We start from the raw sequence: 19,522 nt of genomic DNA, 5'->3' as shown, positions 1-19,522 counted from the left end.
TATATCTATATCTATATCTATATATATATATATATATATATATATATATATATATATATATATATATATATATATATATATATATATATATATATATTTACCTTCAAATGGGGTGGGCCTCTCAAGCGCGAGTCTGGAATGTTCTATGCGGTAACGGCTTATTCCTCCCTAATTTACATTTTCCCATTCTTAATTAAATTCTGGCATTACACTGGAAGGGGTCCAGCTCCACGTCAGACAAGGAAATGTCTGACGTCGCCAGCGGCGTAGGGGTTCTGGAGGCTGACGGTGCAGGCGTGCTGGTTCTGTAGCTCACGCTATTGACGCTACTATCCCCTGACACACTCCTGCTCCTGTCGCTATCACCTCTTTTCACGTATCTGTCCATGTTTATTTGTAAACACTAAACACTAAACAATCGCAGTGAATCACTAAATGTCAAAAGATTCTGAAAAGAAAAAGAAAATTGACACAGTGATCAGCTGGTAGCACATAGCCCGCCAAAACGCGCGAAAGTAATGCCGCGGACTGTTTGTCGTCTTCGTTTTTTATCTTTGAAAATCTCAGGTGCGGAAGTCTGGACCCAAAATTTCCCCTGTCCGCACCTGTTACTTCCGCACTTTTGAAAACGTTCCGCACTTCCGGGCTTCCGCACCTCGTTTGGCGGTCCGCAGGTGCGGAGGAGCGGAGGTCCGGACCGAGGTGCGGAAGTGCCCAGGTATGCATCTGGGAGGGTTAAAAATAGTCTAGTTAGTCTTAGGATAGTGTTATTACTAGTATTTAACACCCAACATAAGCTATTTTTACTACTACTACTACTACTACCACAACTACTACTATTACATCTGGGAGGGTTAAAAATAGTCTAGTTAGTCCTAGGATAGTCTTATTACTAGTATTCAACACCCAACATAAGCTATTTCTACTACTACTACTACTACTACTACTGCTACTACAACTACTACTATTACATCTGGGAGGGTTAAAAATAGTCTAATTAGTCTTAGGATCGTCTTATTACTAGTATTCAACACCCAACATAAGCTATTTTTACTACTACTACTACTACTACTACTACAACTACTACTATTACATCTGGGAGGGTTAAAAATAGTCTAGTTAGTCTTAGGATCATCTTATTACTAGTATTCAACACCCAACATAAGCTATTTTTACTACTACTACTACTACTACTACTATTACTACTTACCCAACACACACTTCGGTTCTCCACCCAACCACTCGCCCAGCTCGCCACACGACCTCCGGAAGCTCCCCCCGACCAGCCTGTGTTCCGGTAGACAGTGATATTCGACCAGGCTACCGTATTCCAGGGTCTGGTTGAGTCGGACTATTCTACCATTATCCAAGCCTTGTGGTAGGTCGCAGGTCACATCTGGAAGGGTTAGGAATAGTCTGGTTAGTCTTCGGATAGTCATGTTAGTAGTATTCAACACCCAACATAAGCTATTTCTACTACTACTACTACTACTACTACTACTACTACTACTGCTACATCTGGGAGGGTTAAAAATAGTCTAGTTAGTCTTAGGATAGTCTTGTTACTAGTATTCAACACCCTACATAAGCTACTACTACTACTACTACTACTACTACTACTACTACTACTACTACATCTGAGGGGGTTAGGAATAGTCTAGTTAGTCTTAGGATAGTCCTGTTAGTAGTATTCAACACCCAACATAAGCTATTTCTACTACTACTACTACTACTACTACTACTACTACTACATCTGAGGGGGTTAGGAATAGTCTAGTTAGTCTTAGGATAGTCCTGTTAGTAGTATTCAACACCCAACATAAGCTATTTCTACTACTACTACTACTACTACTACATCTGAGGGGTATTAGGAATAGTCTAGTTAGTCTTAGGATAGTCTTATTACTACTATTCAACACCCTACAAGAGCTACTACAATCACCTACTTACTGGAACTACTACTACTACAACTACTATTACTTACATTCACAGCGCGGTTGACTGCCACTCCAGATACCATTACTACCACACTTCCGCTGACTATTCCCGACTATCCTCCTCCCCTTCTCGCAGGAATAGTCCGCTGTAGCCTCCACTCGGCCTCTATCCTCCACTACCACACTTAAGGCAGTAGTCAGCGTTGTAGTGAGGTTGGGACACCGGACCTCTGTAGGGGAGAGAATAGTATTAGTAGTAGTATATGTAGTAGTAATATTAGTAGTAGTAGTAGTTGTGGCCTTGTGGGGTGTCGCATAGTCGGATAACAGGCCTTCTAGACACCGTGGGGATAGTCTAAAGTGTCCAGGGATAGTAGTAGTAGTAGTAGCCTCATGAGGACAGTTCCTGATGTTGCTCCGTTACTAAAACCTCTGGAAGATGCTATCAGAAACACCTTCATACCAGCGATAGCAAATGGGAGATGTCCCAGTGACCAGGAGAGAAGATTGCTGGAGTTGCCGCCAAAAATGGGTGGGCTCGGCATCACCAACCCACAAAATCTGGCCGAGTCTGAATTCGGGAACTCAATCCGAATCACAGCCTCTTTGACCGGATATATTACCAATCAAAATGAAAGGGGAGAAGACAACCCTCAATATATTAGGTCACTAAGGAATGAAATCTCCATAAACAGAGAAGGAAAACAGAGAGACACTCTGAGTGACCTAATGAGAGAACTCCCAGAAGACACAAGGAGGAGGACAGATATTGCACAGGAAGTGGGCGCCTCAAACTGGCTAACCACACTACCTATCAGGGCAAAAGGCTTCAACTTAAACAAAAAAGAATTTACTGATGCCCTTGCCCTCAGGTATGGCTGGCCAGTGGATGGGCTCCCAAACATGTGTAACTGTGGCTCACCCTTCAACCAAAATCATGCCATGACATGCAAGCGAGGAGGTCTCGTCTGCATGAGACACGACGAAGTAAGAGACATAACAGCTCAGATGCTGAAAGAAGTCTGCCACGACGTGACTGTGGAACCCATGCTGCTCCCTCTGCAAGGCGAACACCTCGCCAGACGCACCGCTAATGTTTCGAACGAAGCACGAGTGGATGTTAGCGCCAGAGGGTTTTGGACTCGTGGACAAAGGGCATATTTTGACATAAGGATCTTTGATCCCATGGCCCATTGCCACAGAGACCTGACCCTTGATGCAGCCCACAGAAGAAACGAACAAGAGAAGAACAGAGCATATGAAGAAAGAATACAGAATGTGGACCAGGGCTCCTTCACCCCGGTAGTATTCACGACGGCAGGAGGGATGGGACCAAGGGCGCAGAGCTTCTACGCAAGACTCGCCGAAACACTGGCGGATAAGAAACAGCAGCCAAGAAGCAGTGTGGTCGCCTGGATGAGATGCAGGCTGTCCTTCTCCCTCCTGAGGTCAGCCTTGGTCTGCCTGAGAGGAACCAGGTCGCCTGCACCCAAAACCACCCACATTGCCGACCTGGACTTTGAGGTGACGGCGGTCGATAGTCATATCAACCACAAGCTCTGTTAGCTTAAAAATAAAATGCTTAGTAAAGTTTGTAATATTAAATAAAGATGGTTGTCGGCCACAGTCATTGGCGGGGTGGGGCCAATGAATTGCTTTGTGAAAGGATATGAGAGAATATACCGCTCACAACGCAACTCTAATAGATGGAGGCCCGTAGTAGTAGTAGTAGTAGTGGTAGACAGATAGTTAGATGTATTGAAGGTAAATAATCCTGGGTTAAATAATTAATACTTTTACAAAACCTGTACCAAAATGGTGAACCACTAAACCTTTTTGAGTCAACACGTTTCATTTCAATTAATAAAGATATCAATAAAGAAACAACAGTCCCAATCCCTCATGCAAGAGTTAACCAGCATCCTCATTCCTTCATCCCCTTCATGGCAAACTCCCGAACAGTCTTCCTTGGTCTGTACTTCCTCCTGCCTATGACTTGAACTCTTTCAAGAGGAGGGTATGGAGACACCTCTCCTCCTGAAGCTGACCTCTCTTTTGGCCACTCTGCTAAACACAGTGAACAGCAAGCTTTCTTTTCTCAATAGTGCTTTCTTTGCCCCATGACCTGCTTCCTCTGCCGTAAAAAAATATATACATAAAATAATTTAGATGTTACTACGCTATCTTCTGGTATGTGGGGCCAAATAGCACTTCTGTACAGGGTCAAATTGCATCTCTCTACAGTGGGCCTAGGCAGAAGTCTTACTGTACTGGGTCAAATTGCATCTCCCTACAGGTGGGCCTAGGCATAATAAGTCTTACTGTAAAGGAAGCAGCCCAAGGGAGAACAAATACCACTAATAATGATAAAAAAGCCTGGTGCTAACAATGGTGCTAACTATGGAGAATGTGGCCAAAAGAGAGGGGAAAATTTTGTGAGAGGTGTGTTCATACTCTCCTCCTTATTAAAGAGTTCAAGTCACAGGCAGCCTGGCACCAGTCTTTGCTTTCTAAACTGCTGCCCTCTTTCGGATTCTATCCCTCTCTCTGTTCCTCTATCTCCAGTTTCCTTTCCGGCCGTTCTATCTCTGCGGTGGTAGACGGTCACTGTTCTTCCCCTAAACCAGTGTTTCTTAAACTTTTTTGTGCAGCGGACCCCTTTTATTAAAATTACTCATGTAGCGGACCCTTTATTATTATAATTTTCCTCTTGAGTTTGAAAGTGTTTGCAGGTCATAATATACTGAAATTACAACTGAATTATTTATTACTGGCTTATCTTCAAAATAAATGTTTATATTTTGCTTAACATAATTTCCATCAGGATTTGGTGCTACAAAAATAGGAATTTATGACGTTTTGGCCGAAAATTTGACTGAAATCGATATTAAAAATTATCCTGCAGACCCCTTGGAACATTCCACGGACCCCTGGGGGTCCGCGGACCACACTTTAAGAAACACTGCCCTAAACCTATCAACAGTGGTGTTCCACAGGGCTCTGTCCTCAAGGGCGGATCCAGCCTTGAGTTTTGGGGGGGGCCAACTGTTCATCGACGACGGACTGTACACATGGAATTAAGTCACATCGGATTGCATTGTGCTTTTCAGGGGCATAACTCAAGAATTAGATCCAGAATACTTTTGGTCTTTATTAAGCATATATTAATATATAACATATAAGAATCACAATAATCACATCGTAATATTTAAAAACATTGCTTTCATCAGCCTTGACCTTTTTTAATCTTGACAACCCCGTCTTCTTGCCTCCATATGTAAATTTTGGGGGGGGCCAAAACATACTCTCAGAGCGTTTGGGGGGGGCCATGGCCCCGTGGCCCCCCCCCTGGATCCGCCTATGTCTGTCCTATCACCCAGTGGTGTTCCACAGGGCTCTGTCCTATCACCCACTCTCTTCCTGTTATTCATCAATGATCTTTCCATAACAAACTGTCCTGTCCACTCATACGCCCTCACATGGAGTATGCCTCTCACGTGTGGGGGGGCTCCACTCACACAGCTCTTCTGGACAGAGTGGAGTCTAAGGCTCTTCGTCTCATCAGCCTTGACGTGAGATTAACTTTAATTAACAAGAGTACTACATCACAGCGGTGCGAATATTCCCGAAGCTTCTGTACAGGGTCCTAGGGTCACATGGGTGTTATTCTATACATTTGCCGTCCCCGGCACGAATGGCTGGCATCACACTGATTCTGGCACCACACGAATCTATGCCACTGTGAACACTGCCTGGTAACATAACACTGTCTGTGGCACTGCATATTAAACACCCAGGCTGAGCCCACATCACAGGAGGGGGGTCACACCAGGTAGGTTAACAAGACACTGTAACACTGGGTAACTAATCTGTCTTGCATCACGTAACACCTGCTGAACATGGAACTGTCGGAGGCACTGTTAACACTGCATAACACCTGAGAGCCCACGTCACAGCCCGTCACCTTAACACAGTGACGTAACACAGCCAGTAACAGCCCTATCATGTATCCAGGTATCAGAATACTACTAATGTCACAACGTGTAACACTCTCTGGGATCACGTAACACATTTAAACACTGCTGTCACGTCACACACTCGTCCGTCACCAACACATGACGTAACTCTGTACTATGAAGGGGAGAAAACACTCACGGGAAAGCGATTAATCTTTTTTTTTTTTACCTTTTAGAAGCAGAGCAGCAGCAGGGCCTCAAACCTCATCAACGGTAACATGATTTTGGGGGCGGTTGATGCTTGAGGTCAATGAGTCACATATTTGACAAGGCTTTCGTAGGCATTGTGGGGGGCATTTCCAGAGGTGGTTCATGACCCTGGTGGTAGCTTGACCCTTCCTCTGTACCATGAACGTTAAAAGACACTCACGGGAACACGATTCATCTCCTTTGTGACCTCTTAAGAACAGCTGATACGGCGCGGGGTCAGAACTCGTCACCTATAAACACGTATTTGACAAGGCTTCCGTAGGCGTTGTAAGCATTTTCAGGGGTATTCAATGACCCTGGTGGTAGCTTGACCGTCAAAAGACACTCACGGGAACACGATTCATCTCCTTTGTGACCTCTTAAGAACAGCTGATACGGCGCGGGGTCATAACTCGTCACCTATAAACACGTATTTGACAAGGCTTCCGTAGGCGTTGTAAGCATTTTCAGGTGTATTTAATGACCCTGGTGGTAGTTTGACCCTTCCTCTGTACCATGAACGTAAAAATACACTGTCTTACCCCCAAACACACTGCAAACACCTCTCAAATTACGTCGTGAAGGAGGAACTGCGTGGACGATCAGCTGTGTTGTGTTATGATTTTTTACCGCGCACCGATGCTAGATTATCGTACTCAGAGCCGCGCATTTGCCGTTTTCTGACCCATACCTGATGCCAAGAAGCCCCAATAATTAACCCTTTAAACAATAATCATATGTGAAGGCGGTTATTTGGGTGATAAAAGCAGTGTGGGGCTCAGAAATCGCCAGGTGTCCCGCACTGGACTCTCGTACTTGAGGTGAAAGTGTTATACTTTGGGTCCCTAGAAAAAAATAAAATAAAAAATAAAAAGCGGCCATGTCCTGCAAAAGGCGACTAAACGAGAAGGAAACGAGACGAGGAATCCATTTCTGGCCTCGGCATAACGATACACTAAATATTAAGGGAGATATCGGCACGGAAAACTAGCGTGAAATTATCAAAAAAACATGAAAATCAATTATATTTATGTTATTTGAAGCTATTTTCATGCAAACGGCGACTCTTCTTGGGTAAAATAAGACGAGGAATCCATTTCTGGCCTCGTCATAACGCTACACTCAATATTAAGGGAGATATCGGCCCGGAAAGCTCGCGTGAAATTCACCCCAAAACATGAAAAATAACCTATATATATGTTATTTTCATGCAAACGGTGACTTTTTTTTTAGTAAAACGAGACGAGGAATCCAATTCTGGCCTCGGCATAACGCTACACTCAATATTAAGGAAGATATTGGCCCGGAAAGCTCGCGTGAAATTCCTCCAAAAACATGAAAATCAGCTATATTTATGTTATTTGAGGTTATTTTCATGAAAACGGTGACTCTTCTTGGGTAAAACGAGACGGGGAGTTCATTTCTGGCATCTGCATAACGCTACACTCAATATTAAGGGTAATATCGGCCTGGAAAACTTGCGTGAAATTCCCCCCAAAACATAAAAATCAGTTATACAACAGAATACAACAGAATAAAAGAGAATACAACAGAATAAAAGATAATACAACAGAATACAACAGAATAAAAGAGAATACAACAGAATACAACAGAATAAAAGAGAATACAACAGAATACAACAGAATAATAGAGAATACAAAAGAATACAACAGAATAAAAGAGAATACAACAGAAAACAACAGAATAAAAGAGAATACAACAGAATACAACAGAATAAAAGAGAATACAACAGAATAAAAGAGAATACAACAGAATACAACAGAATAAAAGAGAATACAACAGAATACAACAGAATAAAAGAGAATACAACAGAATAAAAGAGAATACAACAGAATACAACAGAATACAACAGAATAAAAGAGAATACAACAGAATAAAAGAGAATACAACAGAATAAAAGAGAATACAACAGAATACAACAGAATACAACAGAATAAAAGAGAATACAACAGAATACAACAGAATAAAAGAGAATACAACAGAATAAAAGATAATACAACAGAATACAACAGAATAAAAGAGAATACAACAAAATACAACAGAATAAAAGAGAATACAACAGAATACAACAGAATACAACAGAATAAAAGAGAATACAACAAAATACAACAGAATAAAAGAGAATACAACAGAATACAACAGAATACAACAGAATAAAAGAGAATACAACAGAATAAAAGATAATACAACAGAATACAACAGAATAAAAGAGAATACAACAAATACAACAGAATACAACAGAATACAACAGAATAAAAGAGAATACAACAGAATACAACAGAATAAAAGAGAATACAACAAAATACAACAGAATACAACAGAATAAAAGAGAATACAACAGAATAAAAGAGAATACAACAGAATACAACAGAATAAAAGAGAATACAACAGAATACAACAGAATAAAAGAGAATACAACAGAATACAACAGAATAAAAGAGAATACAACAGAATACAACAGAATAAAAGAGAATACAACAGAATACAACAGAATAAAAGAGAATACAACAGAATAAAAGAGAATACAACAGAATACAACAGAATACAACAGAATAAAAGATAATACAACAGAATACAACAGAATAAAAGAGAATACAACAGAATACAACAGAATAAAAGAGAATACAACAGAATACAACAGAATAAAAGATAATACAACAGAATACAACAGAATAAAAGAGAATACAACAGAATACAACAGAATAAAAGAGAATACAACAGAATAAAAGAGAATACAACAGAATACAACAGAATACAACAAAATAAAAGAGAATACAACAGAATAAAAGAGAATACAACAGAATACAACAGAATAAAAGAGAATACAACAGAATACAACAGAATACAACAGAATAAAAGAGAATACAACAGAATAAAAGATAATACAACAGAATACAACAGAATAAAAGAGAATACAACAGAATACAAAAGAATAAAAGATAATACAACAGAATACAACAGAATAAAAGAGAATACAACAGAATACAACAGAATAAAAGATAATACAACAGAATACAACAGAATAAAAGAGAATACAACAGAATACAACAGAATAAAAGAGAAAACAACAGAATAAAAGAGAATACAACAGAATACAACAGAATACAACAGAATAAAAGATAATACAACAGAATACAACAGAATAAAAGAGAATACAACAGAATACAACAGAATACAACAGATATAAAAGAGAATACAACAGAATACAACAGAATAAAAGAGAATACAACAGAATACAACAGAATAAAAGAGAATACAACAGAATAAAAGAGAATACAACAGAATACAACAGAATAAAAGAGAATACAACAGAATACAACAGAATAAAAGAGAATACAACAGAATAAAAGATAATACAACAGAATACAACAGAATAAAAGAGAATACAACAGATTACAACAGAATACAACAGAATAAAAGATAATACAACAGAATACAACAGAATAAAAGAGAATACAACAGAATACAACAGAATAAAAGATAATACAACAGAATACAACAGAATAAAAGAGAATACAACAGAATAGAAGAGAATACAACAGAATACAACAGAATAAAAGAGAATACAACAGAATACAACAGAATACAACAGAATAAAAGAGAATACAACAGAATACAACAGAATAAAAAATAATACAACAGAATAAAAGATAATACAACAGAATACAACAGAATAAAAGAGAATACAACAGAATACAACAGAATAAAAGAGAATACAACAGAATACAACAGAATAAAAGAGAATACAACAGAATACAACAGAATAAAAGATAATACAACAGAATACAACAGAATAAAAGATAATACAAAAGAATACAACAGAATAAAAGAGAATACAACAGAATACAACAGAATAAAAGAGAATACAACAGAATACAACAGAATAAAAGAGAATACAACAGAATACAACAGAATAAAAGATAATACAACAGAATACAACAGAATAAAAGAGAATACAACAAAATACAACAGAATAAAAGAGAATACAACAGAAAACAACAGAATAAAAGAGAATACAACAGAATACAACAGAATACAACAGAATAAAAGAGAATACAACAGAATAAAAGAGAATACAACAGAATACAACAGAATAAAAGATAATACAACAGAATACAACAGAATAAAAGAGAATACAACAGAATACAACAGAATAAAAGATAATACAACAGAATAAAAGAGAATACAACAGAATACAACAGAATAAAAGAGAATACAACAGAATAAAAGATAATACAACAGAATACAACAGAATAAAAGAGAATACAACAGAATACAACAGAATAAAAGATAATACAACAGAATACAACAGAATAAAAGAGAATACAACAGAATACAACAGAATAAAAGAGAATACAACAGAATAAAAGATAATACAACAGAATACAACAGAATAAAAGAGAATACAACAGAATACAACAGAATAAAAGAGAATACAACAGAATACAATAGAATAAAAGAGAATACAACAGAATACAACAGAATAAAAGAGAATACAACAGAATAAAAGATAATACAACAGAATACAACAGAATAAAAGAGAATACAACAAAATACAACAGAATAAAAGAGAATACCAACAGAATACAACAGAATAAAAGAGAATACAACAGAATACAACAGAATAAAAGAGAATACAACAGAATAAAAGAGAATACAACAGAATACAACAGAATAAAAGATAATACAACAGAATACAACAGAATAAAAGAGAATACAACAGAATACAACAGACTGAAAGATAATACAACAGAATACAACAGAATAAAAGAGAATACAACAGAATAAAAGAGAATACAACAGAATACAACAGAATAAAAAATAATACAACAGAATAAAAGAGAATACAACAGAATACAACAGAATACAACAGAATAAAAGAGAATACAACAGAATACAACAGAATACAACAGAATAAAAGAGAATACAACAGAATACAACAGAATACAACAGAATAAAAGAGAATACAACAGAATACAACAGAATACAACAGAATACAACAGAATACAACAGAATACAACAGAATAAAACAGAATACAACAGAATAAAAGATAATACAACAGAATACAACAGAATAAAAGAGAATACAACAGAATACAACAGAATACAACAGAATAAAAGATAATACAACAGAATACAACAGAATAAAAGAGAATACAACAGAATACAACAGAATAAAAGAGAATACAACAGAATAAAAGAGAATACAACAGAATAAAAGATAATACAACAGAATACAACAGAATAAAAGATAATACAACAGAATACAACAGAATAAAAGAGAATACAACAGAATACAACAGAATACAACAGAATAAAAGAGAATACAACAGAATACAACAGAATAAAAGATAATACAACAGAATACAACAGAATAAAAGAGAATACAACAGAATAAATGAGAATACAACAGAATACAACAGAATAAAAGAGAATACAACAGAATACAACAGAATACAACAGAATAAAAGAGAATACAACAGAATACAACAGAATAAAAGAGAATACAACAGAATACAACAGAATAAAAGAGAATACAACAGAATAAAAGAGAATACAACAGAATACAACAGAATACAACAGAATAAAAGATAATACAACAGAATACAACAGAATAAAAGAGAATACAACAGAATACAACAGAATAAAAGAGAATACAACAGAATACAACAGAATAAAAGAGAATACAACAGAATACAACAGAATAAAAGAGAATACAACAGAATACAACAGAATAAAAGAGAATACAACAGAATAAAAGATAATACAACAGAATAAAAGAGAATACAACAGAATACAACAGAATAAAAGAGAATACAACAGAATAAAAGAGAATACAACAGAATACAACAGAATAAAAGAGAATACAACAGAATAAAAGATAATACAACAGAATACAACAGAATAAAAGAGAATATAACAGAATACAACAGAATAAAAGAGAATACAACAGAATACAACAGAATAAAAGAGAATACAACAGAATAAAAGATAATACAACAGAATACAACAGAATAAAAAAGAATACAACAGAATAAAAGAGAATACAACAGAATACAACAGAATAAAAGAGAATACAACAGAATACAAAAGAATAAAAGATAATACAACAGAATACAACAGAATAAAAGAGAATACAACAGAATACAACAGAATAAAAGAGAATACAACAGAATACAACAGAATAAAAGAGAATACAACATAATACAACAGAATACAACAGAATAAAAGAGAATACAACAGAATACAACAGAATACAACAGAATAAAAGAGAATACAACAGAATACAACAGAATAAAAGAGAATACAACAGAATACAACAGAATAAAAGAGAATACAACAGAATACAACAGAATAAAAGATAATACAACAGAATACAACAGAATAAAAGAGAATACAACAGAATACAACAGAATACAACAGAATAAAAGATAATACAACAGAATACAACAGAATAAAAGAGAATACAACAGAATACAACAGAATAAAAGAGAATACAACAGAATAAAAGAGAATACAACAGAATAAAAGATAATACAACAGAATACAACAGAATAAAAGATAATACAACAGAATACAACAGAATAAAAGAGAATACAACAGAATACAACAGAATACAACAGAATAAAAGAGAATACAACAGAATACAACAGAATAAAAGATAATACAACAGAATACAACAGAATAAAAGAGAATACAACAGAATAAATGAGAATACAACAGAATACAACAGAATAAAAGAGAATACAACAGAATACAACAGAATACAACAGAATAAAAGAGAATACAACAGAATACAACAGAATAAAAGAGAATACAACAGAATAAAAGAGAATACAACAGAATAAAAGATAATACAACAGAATACAACAGAATAAAAGATAATACAACAGAATACAACAGAATAAAAGAGAATACAACAGAATACAACAGAATACAACAGAATAAAAGAGAATACAACAGAATACAACAGAATAAAAGATAATACAACAGAATACAACAGAATAAAAGAGAATACAACAGAATAAATGAGAATACAACAGAATACAACAGAATAAAAGAGAATACAACAGAATACAACAGAATACAAAAGAATAAAAGAGAATACAACAGAATACAACAGAATAAAAGAGAATACAACAGAATACAACAGAATAAAAGAGAATACAACAGAATAAAAGAGAATACAACAGAATACAACAGAATACAACAGAATAAAAGATAATACAACAGAATACAACAGAATAAAAGAGAATACAACAGAATACAACAGAATAAAAGAGAATACAACAGAATACAACAGAATAAAAGAGAATACAACAGAATACAACAGAATAAAAGAGAATACAACAGAATACAACAGAATAAAAGAGAATACAACAGAATAAAAGATAATACAACAGAATAAAAGAGAATACAACAGAATACAACAGAATAAAAGAGAATACAACAGAATACAACAGAATAAAAGAGAATACAACAGAATACAACAGAATAAAAGAGAATACAACAGAATAAAAGATAATACAACAGAATACAACAGAATAAAAGAGAATACAACAGAATAAAAGAGAATACAACAGAATACAACAGAATAAAAGAGAATACAACAGAATAAAAGATAATACAACAGAATACAACAGAATAAAAAAGAATACAACAGAATAAAAGAGAATACAACAGAATACAACAGAATAAAAGAGAATACAACAGAATACAAAAGAATAAAAGATAATACAACAGAATACAACAGAATAAAAGAAAATACAACAGAATACAACAGAATAAAAGAGAATACAACAGAATACAACAGAATAAAAGAGAATACAACAGAATACAACAGAATACAACAGAATAAAAGAGAATACAACAGAATACAACAGAATAAAAGAGAATACAACAGAATACAACAGAATAAAAGAGAATACAACAGAATAAAAGAGAATACAACAGAATAAAAGAGAATACAACAGAATAAAAGATAATACAACAGAATACAACAGAATAAAAGAGAATACAACAGAATACAACAGAATACAACAGAATAAAAGAGAATACAACAGAATACAACAGAATAAAAGAGAATACAACAGAATACAACAGAATACAACAGAATAAAAGAGAATACAACAGAATACAACAGAATAAAAGAGAATACAACAGAATACAACAGAATAAAAGAGAATACAACAGAATAAAAGATAATACAACATAATACAACAGAACAAAAGAGAATACAACAGAATACAACAGAATAAAAGAGAATACAACAGAATAAAAGATAATACAACAGAATACAACAGAATAAAAGAGAATACAACAGAATACAACAGAATAAAAGATAATACAACAGAATACAACAGAATAAAAGAGAATACAACAGAATACAACAGAATAAAAGAGTCCAGCACATGATCTGGCCGTGGTGAACTTATACCACGAGTCTAGCACATGATCAGGCCGTGGTGATTACATATCATGAGTCCAGCACATGATCAGGCCGTGGTGAACACATATCACGAGTCCAGCACATGATCAGGCCGTGGTGAACACATATCACGAGTCCAGCACATGATCAGGCCGTGGTGAACACATATCACGAGTCTAGCACATGATCAGGCCGTGGTGAACACATATCACGAGTCCAGCACATGATCAGGCCGTGGTGAACACATATCACGAGTCCAGCACATGATCAGGCCGTGGTGAACACATATCACGAGTCTAGCACATGATCAGGCCGTGGTGAACACATATCACGAGTCTAGCACATGATCAGGCCGTGGTGAACACATCACGAGTCCAGCACATGATCAGGCCATGGTGAACTCATACCACGAGTCTAGCACATGATCGGGCCATGGTGAATCCATATCACGAGTCTAGTACATGATCAGGCCTTGGTGAATACATATCATGAGTCTAGCACATGATCAGGCCGTGGTAATTACGAATTACACCTACTCCCATTAGCCCCCCCCCCATTACCGTTAACCCCCGCCCCTTTTAATTATCAGCACGCAATTTACTGACCCTATTTACCCCTTATTCGCCACCGAACATGACCTAATTTCGAATTCCACCTACTCCCAATGGCCCCCCCCCCCATTACCATTAACCCCCGCCCTTTTTAATTGTCACCACGCAATTTACTGACCCCATTTACCCATCATTCGACACCGAACATGACCTATTTTCGAGTTTCACTTGCACCATTGGGCCCCTCCATTACCATAGATCCCCGCACCCTTTAATTATCACCACGCAATTTACTGACCCCATTTACCCATTACTCGACACAGAACATGACCAAATTATGAATTCCACATACTCCCAATAGCCCCCATTACCATTAACCCCCGCCCCCTTTAATTATCACCACGCAATTTACTGTCCCCATCTACCCATTATTCGACACCGAACATGACCAAATTGCGAATTCCACCTACTCCCATTAGCCCCCTCCATTACTATCAGCCCCCGCCCCCTCTGATTATCACCACGCAATTTACTGACCCCATTAACCCAGTATTTGACACCTCACATGACCCATTTTCGAGTTTCACGTACTCCATTAGCCCCTCCATTAACATTAGCCCCCACCCCCTTTAATTATCACCACGCAACTTACTGACCCCATTTACCCATTATTCGACACCGAACATGACCAAATTACGAATTCCACCTACTCCCAATGAGCCCCCCCCCCATTACCATTAACCCCCGCCCCCTTTAATTATCACCACGCAATTTACTGACCCCATTTACCCATTATTCGACACCGAACATGACCAAATTACGAATTCCAGCTACATCCAATGGCACCCCCATTACCATTCACCCCGCCCTCTGATTATCACCAAGCAATTTACTGACCCCATTTACCCATTATTTGAAACCTCACATGACCTATTTTCGAATTTCACCTACTCCCATTAGCCCCCCCCCCCAATTACCATTAACCCCCGCCCCCTTTAATTATCACCACGCAATTTACTGACCCCATTATTCCAGTATTTGACACCTCACATGATCCATTTTTGAGTTTCACCTACACCCATTAGCCCCCTCAATTACCTTTAGCCCCCGCCCCCTATAATTATCACCACTCAATTTACTGACCCCATTTACCCATTCTTCGACATCGAACATGACCTAATTACGAATTCCACCTACTCCCATTAGCCTTCCACGCCCGTGCACACGTGGGTACATGAGACTAGTGCAGGAAAGATCTATTTTAGCCGTGAAAACGAAAACTATGTTACGGGCTAAGTATCTGCCCCAAGCCCGCCATGACAACTCTATAGCCGTATGATCTCACCACGGAAGACACTTAAGATCACGCCCGTACGCCCACGTCAGCCTTCCACGTCAGGGGCTTCCACATGCCGGGCAAGCCATCCATCACGGACATCAGATCGTGGTATGGCTTCGTAAACCAGCTCGCCCTTCTCGCCACCGCCGATCATGAACGCCTTCGGGAGTTACTGAAGAAACCAACCGGAAGACACGTGTACTGGGACGACCAGCTTCAGTAGAAATTCGCCAAGCCCAGGACACTATATGCCAGCTGGCCAAGGACGGTCTGACGACACGATAAAACCCGCCCACCGCTGCCATCACCGACTGGAGCCGAGAGGGCATCAGATTCGTCATCCTCCAGCAGTACTGCAGTTGTGCATCGGCCTCCGCCCCATACTGCTGTAAGGGCGGTGGCACCTGGCCCTGTGCAGCCGGCACCTCACCACCGCCGAGGCTGGATACGCAGCTGTGGAAGGAGGCTCTGGCGGTGGCGTGGTGCCTCCAAAAGGCGAGGTTGTTCCTGCTGGGATGCCCAAACCTCACCATCGTGACCGACCACCGCCCCTTGTGAAGCTCCTAGGAGACAGCTCTGACGAGCGTTGTCAACCCCAGGCTCTTCAGGCTCAAGGAACGAACACTACAGTTCCGATTCCAAATCAAATACCTCCCTGGGAAGAGCAACACCGCCGCCGACTTTCTGTCCGCTACCCAGCTCTCAGGGCACCCCCGACAACAGCGGACCTCGACGGACGAGGACATCATCGGGTAGTCGCCGCAGTCATAGCCTGCACCGGTCGGGACGCGTGGTGGACGAAGAGGAGGTCAAGCGGAAGGCCGCCGACGACCCGACGTACCAGATGTTAGTCGCCAAGGTCATGGTGGGTGACTGGCACCAGCATAAAGCAAGAAGTGGCATCCCTGCGTCCCTTCTATGGGGCGAGGACAGGCTGGCAGTGATGCACGACGTAGTGACATACATGTTTGACCAGGGTATGTGCGCCTCGTCATCCCCGGCTCTCCGACAGCAGGTAGCAGCAAACCAAAACGCCAGCCACCAGGGCCTCGATTCCATTCTGAGTAGGGCGAGTCATTGTGTATACTGGCCGGGGATTGAGGGGGACCTGCGGCACCACCGCTCCGCATGCACAGAATGCGAAACACGCGCCCCATCGCAGCCCGCTGAAACGCTGGCGATGCCGCCGCCCCCTGAGTACCCGTTCCAGCAGACGGTGGCCGACATGTTCCAGCACGAAGGACACACGTACATGGCCTACGCCGACAGGCTTGCCGGCTGGCTGGAAATAGCTCACTTCCCACACGGCGCCACGTCCCAGAGAATCAAGACGCAACTGCGGCGATACTTCGCCTGCTGGGGGGCCCCGGAGCAAGTATCCACGGATGGCAGCACGAACCTGGCCAGCGACGAGATGATGGAGTTCCTGAAAAAGTGGGGCGTGCGCATGTCCTCTGCCCAATACCCACAATCCAACGGAAGGGCCGAGGTCGCCGTCAAGACAGCCAAGAGGCTCATCGTGCCCAACACCGGCGACGGAGGCAAACTCGACACTGACAGGATGGCGCTGGCTCTGCTACGGTACCTCAACACCCCGCTAAGAGGAGGAGACAGGTCCCCAGCCCAGTTTGCAGCGGGCAGGCAGCTGCGAGATGGAGTACCGACGGCCCGCTGGCAGCTCATGGTTGACGGACAGTGGGGCTGGACGCTCCGCAGGCGAGAGGTGCAGATGGCGGACGACAACAACGCCCGGGAGGCAAGCAGCACACCCAGGAGGCTCCTGCCCCTATCGCCCGGTACGCGTGTGAGGGTCCAAAACCAGTCATCTAACCTGTGGGACCGGACGGGCCTCGTGGTGGAAGCCAGACCCCACAGACAGTATGCTGTCAGACTGGACGGCAGCGGGCGCGTCTCCATAAGGAACAGAAAGCATCTGAGGCCATCCACGGCGCCTAACCCCCACGGAGACAGGCCAGAGGTACAACAGAGTGGCGCCGGTCCTCCACGACCTGCGGCCGCCCCGTCTACAGCACTGACGCGTGACCCGTCACCGCAGCCGCGCCGACCGCGGAGGCACGCACGACGGCCTCAGTGGCTGGATGACTTTGTATGAACACACACATCGTCCCCCCGTTATGCTCCCACCCAGTCCATTGCATTGTATTCATTTCTAGTAGGAATAATAATTTTCAGATCCATTGTTGGGCACAGATGTATCTTGGAGGGGGGATGTTGGATGTACGAGATGTTTTCCGCCAGCGCCGGCACCCGCGAGGCGAACCTTTGTCAGTTACTCACTCACTCAGTAAACGGGAGCACACACGCCCTGCGTTTCCTTAGCCGGACATCTTACACTCACCAAGAAGCAGCAGAGTCACACCAGCCAGTCAGGGGCAGGAGAGCCTTCTTGAGGAAGTGCCGGGCAGTGCCACCGCTCTGAAAAACCAACATTACAATGAGTGGATGAGCCCAGAACACTGCTGCTGCCCAGACTGACAACACAGTGCAGCCCGGCACACTACATGTGCTGCTATAAGCCACCACAGGAGGAGGAGGAGGAGGAGGAGGAGGACTGGTTCACAGAGCCATGACATTCTTCTTCCAAACAACAAAACTGTTTCCTCAAAAACTTTTCTTACAAATTTCTGGTTCTTATAATTCCAATCTAACACTGACAGGTGTAGCCAGAACACTCTTCTGAGGACAAGGAAAAAAAGCTGCATGTCCCGGCCCCTGACCTGACCTGACCTGACCAAAGAAAAAGCCACCAAAAGCTGTCCACTCACTTCCTTCCTTTCTCTCTTCTTTCCTTCCTCTGGACACTCTGTTGACAGGAAAACAGTTAGGAAGAAAAAATAAAAGAAAATAAGAGTCAACACAACACACACACACACACACACACACACACACACACACACACACACACACACACACACACACACGAAGAGGAAGGCTGTGAAAGGCAGGCAGGCACTTGTGGTGCCCCGCAGGGCACTACATCTACCAACACAGATGCAGTAACACCTCCTGACCCAGTACGA

The 19,522-nt window shown here is 40.1% G+C and overlaps 1 protein-coding gene across 1 annotated transcript in view; it reads right to left on the bottom strand.

The window, feature by feature from the left end:
- Positions 1-17,230, bottom strand: part of LOC127001425 (CUB and sushi domain-containing protein 3-like) — a 98,330-nt gene extending 81,100 nt beyond the window's left edge. The window contains exons 1-4 of the mRNA XM_050865953.1: positions 17,177-17,230; positions 6,685-6,784; positions 1,985-2,167; positions 1,211-1,396 (exon numbers count right to left, since the gene is read on the bottom strand). Coding sequence (XP_050721910.1) covers positions 1,211-1,396; positions 1,985-2,167; positions 6,685-6,784; positions 17,177-17,230 — 523 coding nt within the window. The remainder of the gene's footprint in view (positions 1-1,210; positions 1,397-1,984; positions 2,168-6,684; positions 6,785-17,176) is intronic.
- Between the last annotated feature and the right edge of the window lie 2,292 nt (positions 17,231-19,522).

The sequence above is a fragment of the Eriocheir sinensis genome, chromosome 21 (assembly GCF_024679095.1).
Source record: "Eriocheir sinensis breed Jianghai 21 chromosome 21, ASM2467909v1, whole genome shotgun sequence".
NCBI classification, from domain to species: Eukaryota; Metazoa; Arthropoda; class Malacostraca; order Decapoda; family Varunidae; genus Eriocheir; species Eriocheir sinensis.
Note: the sequence above shows the minus strand (reverse complement) of the source record. Positions and strands in the feature narration are given on the sequence as shown.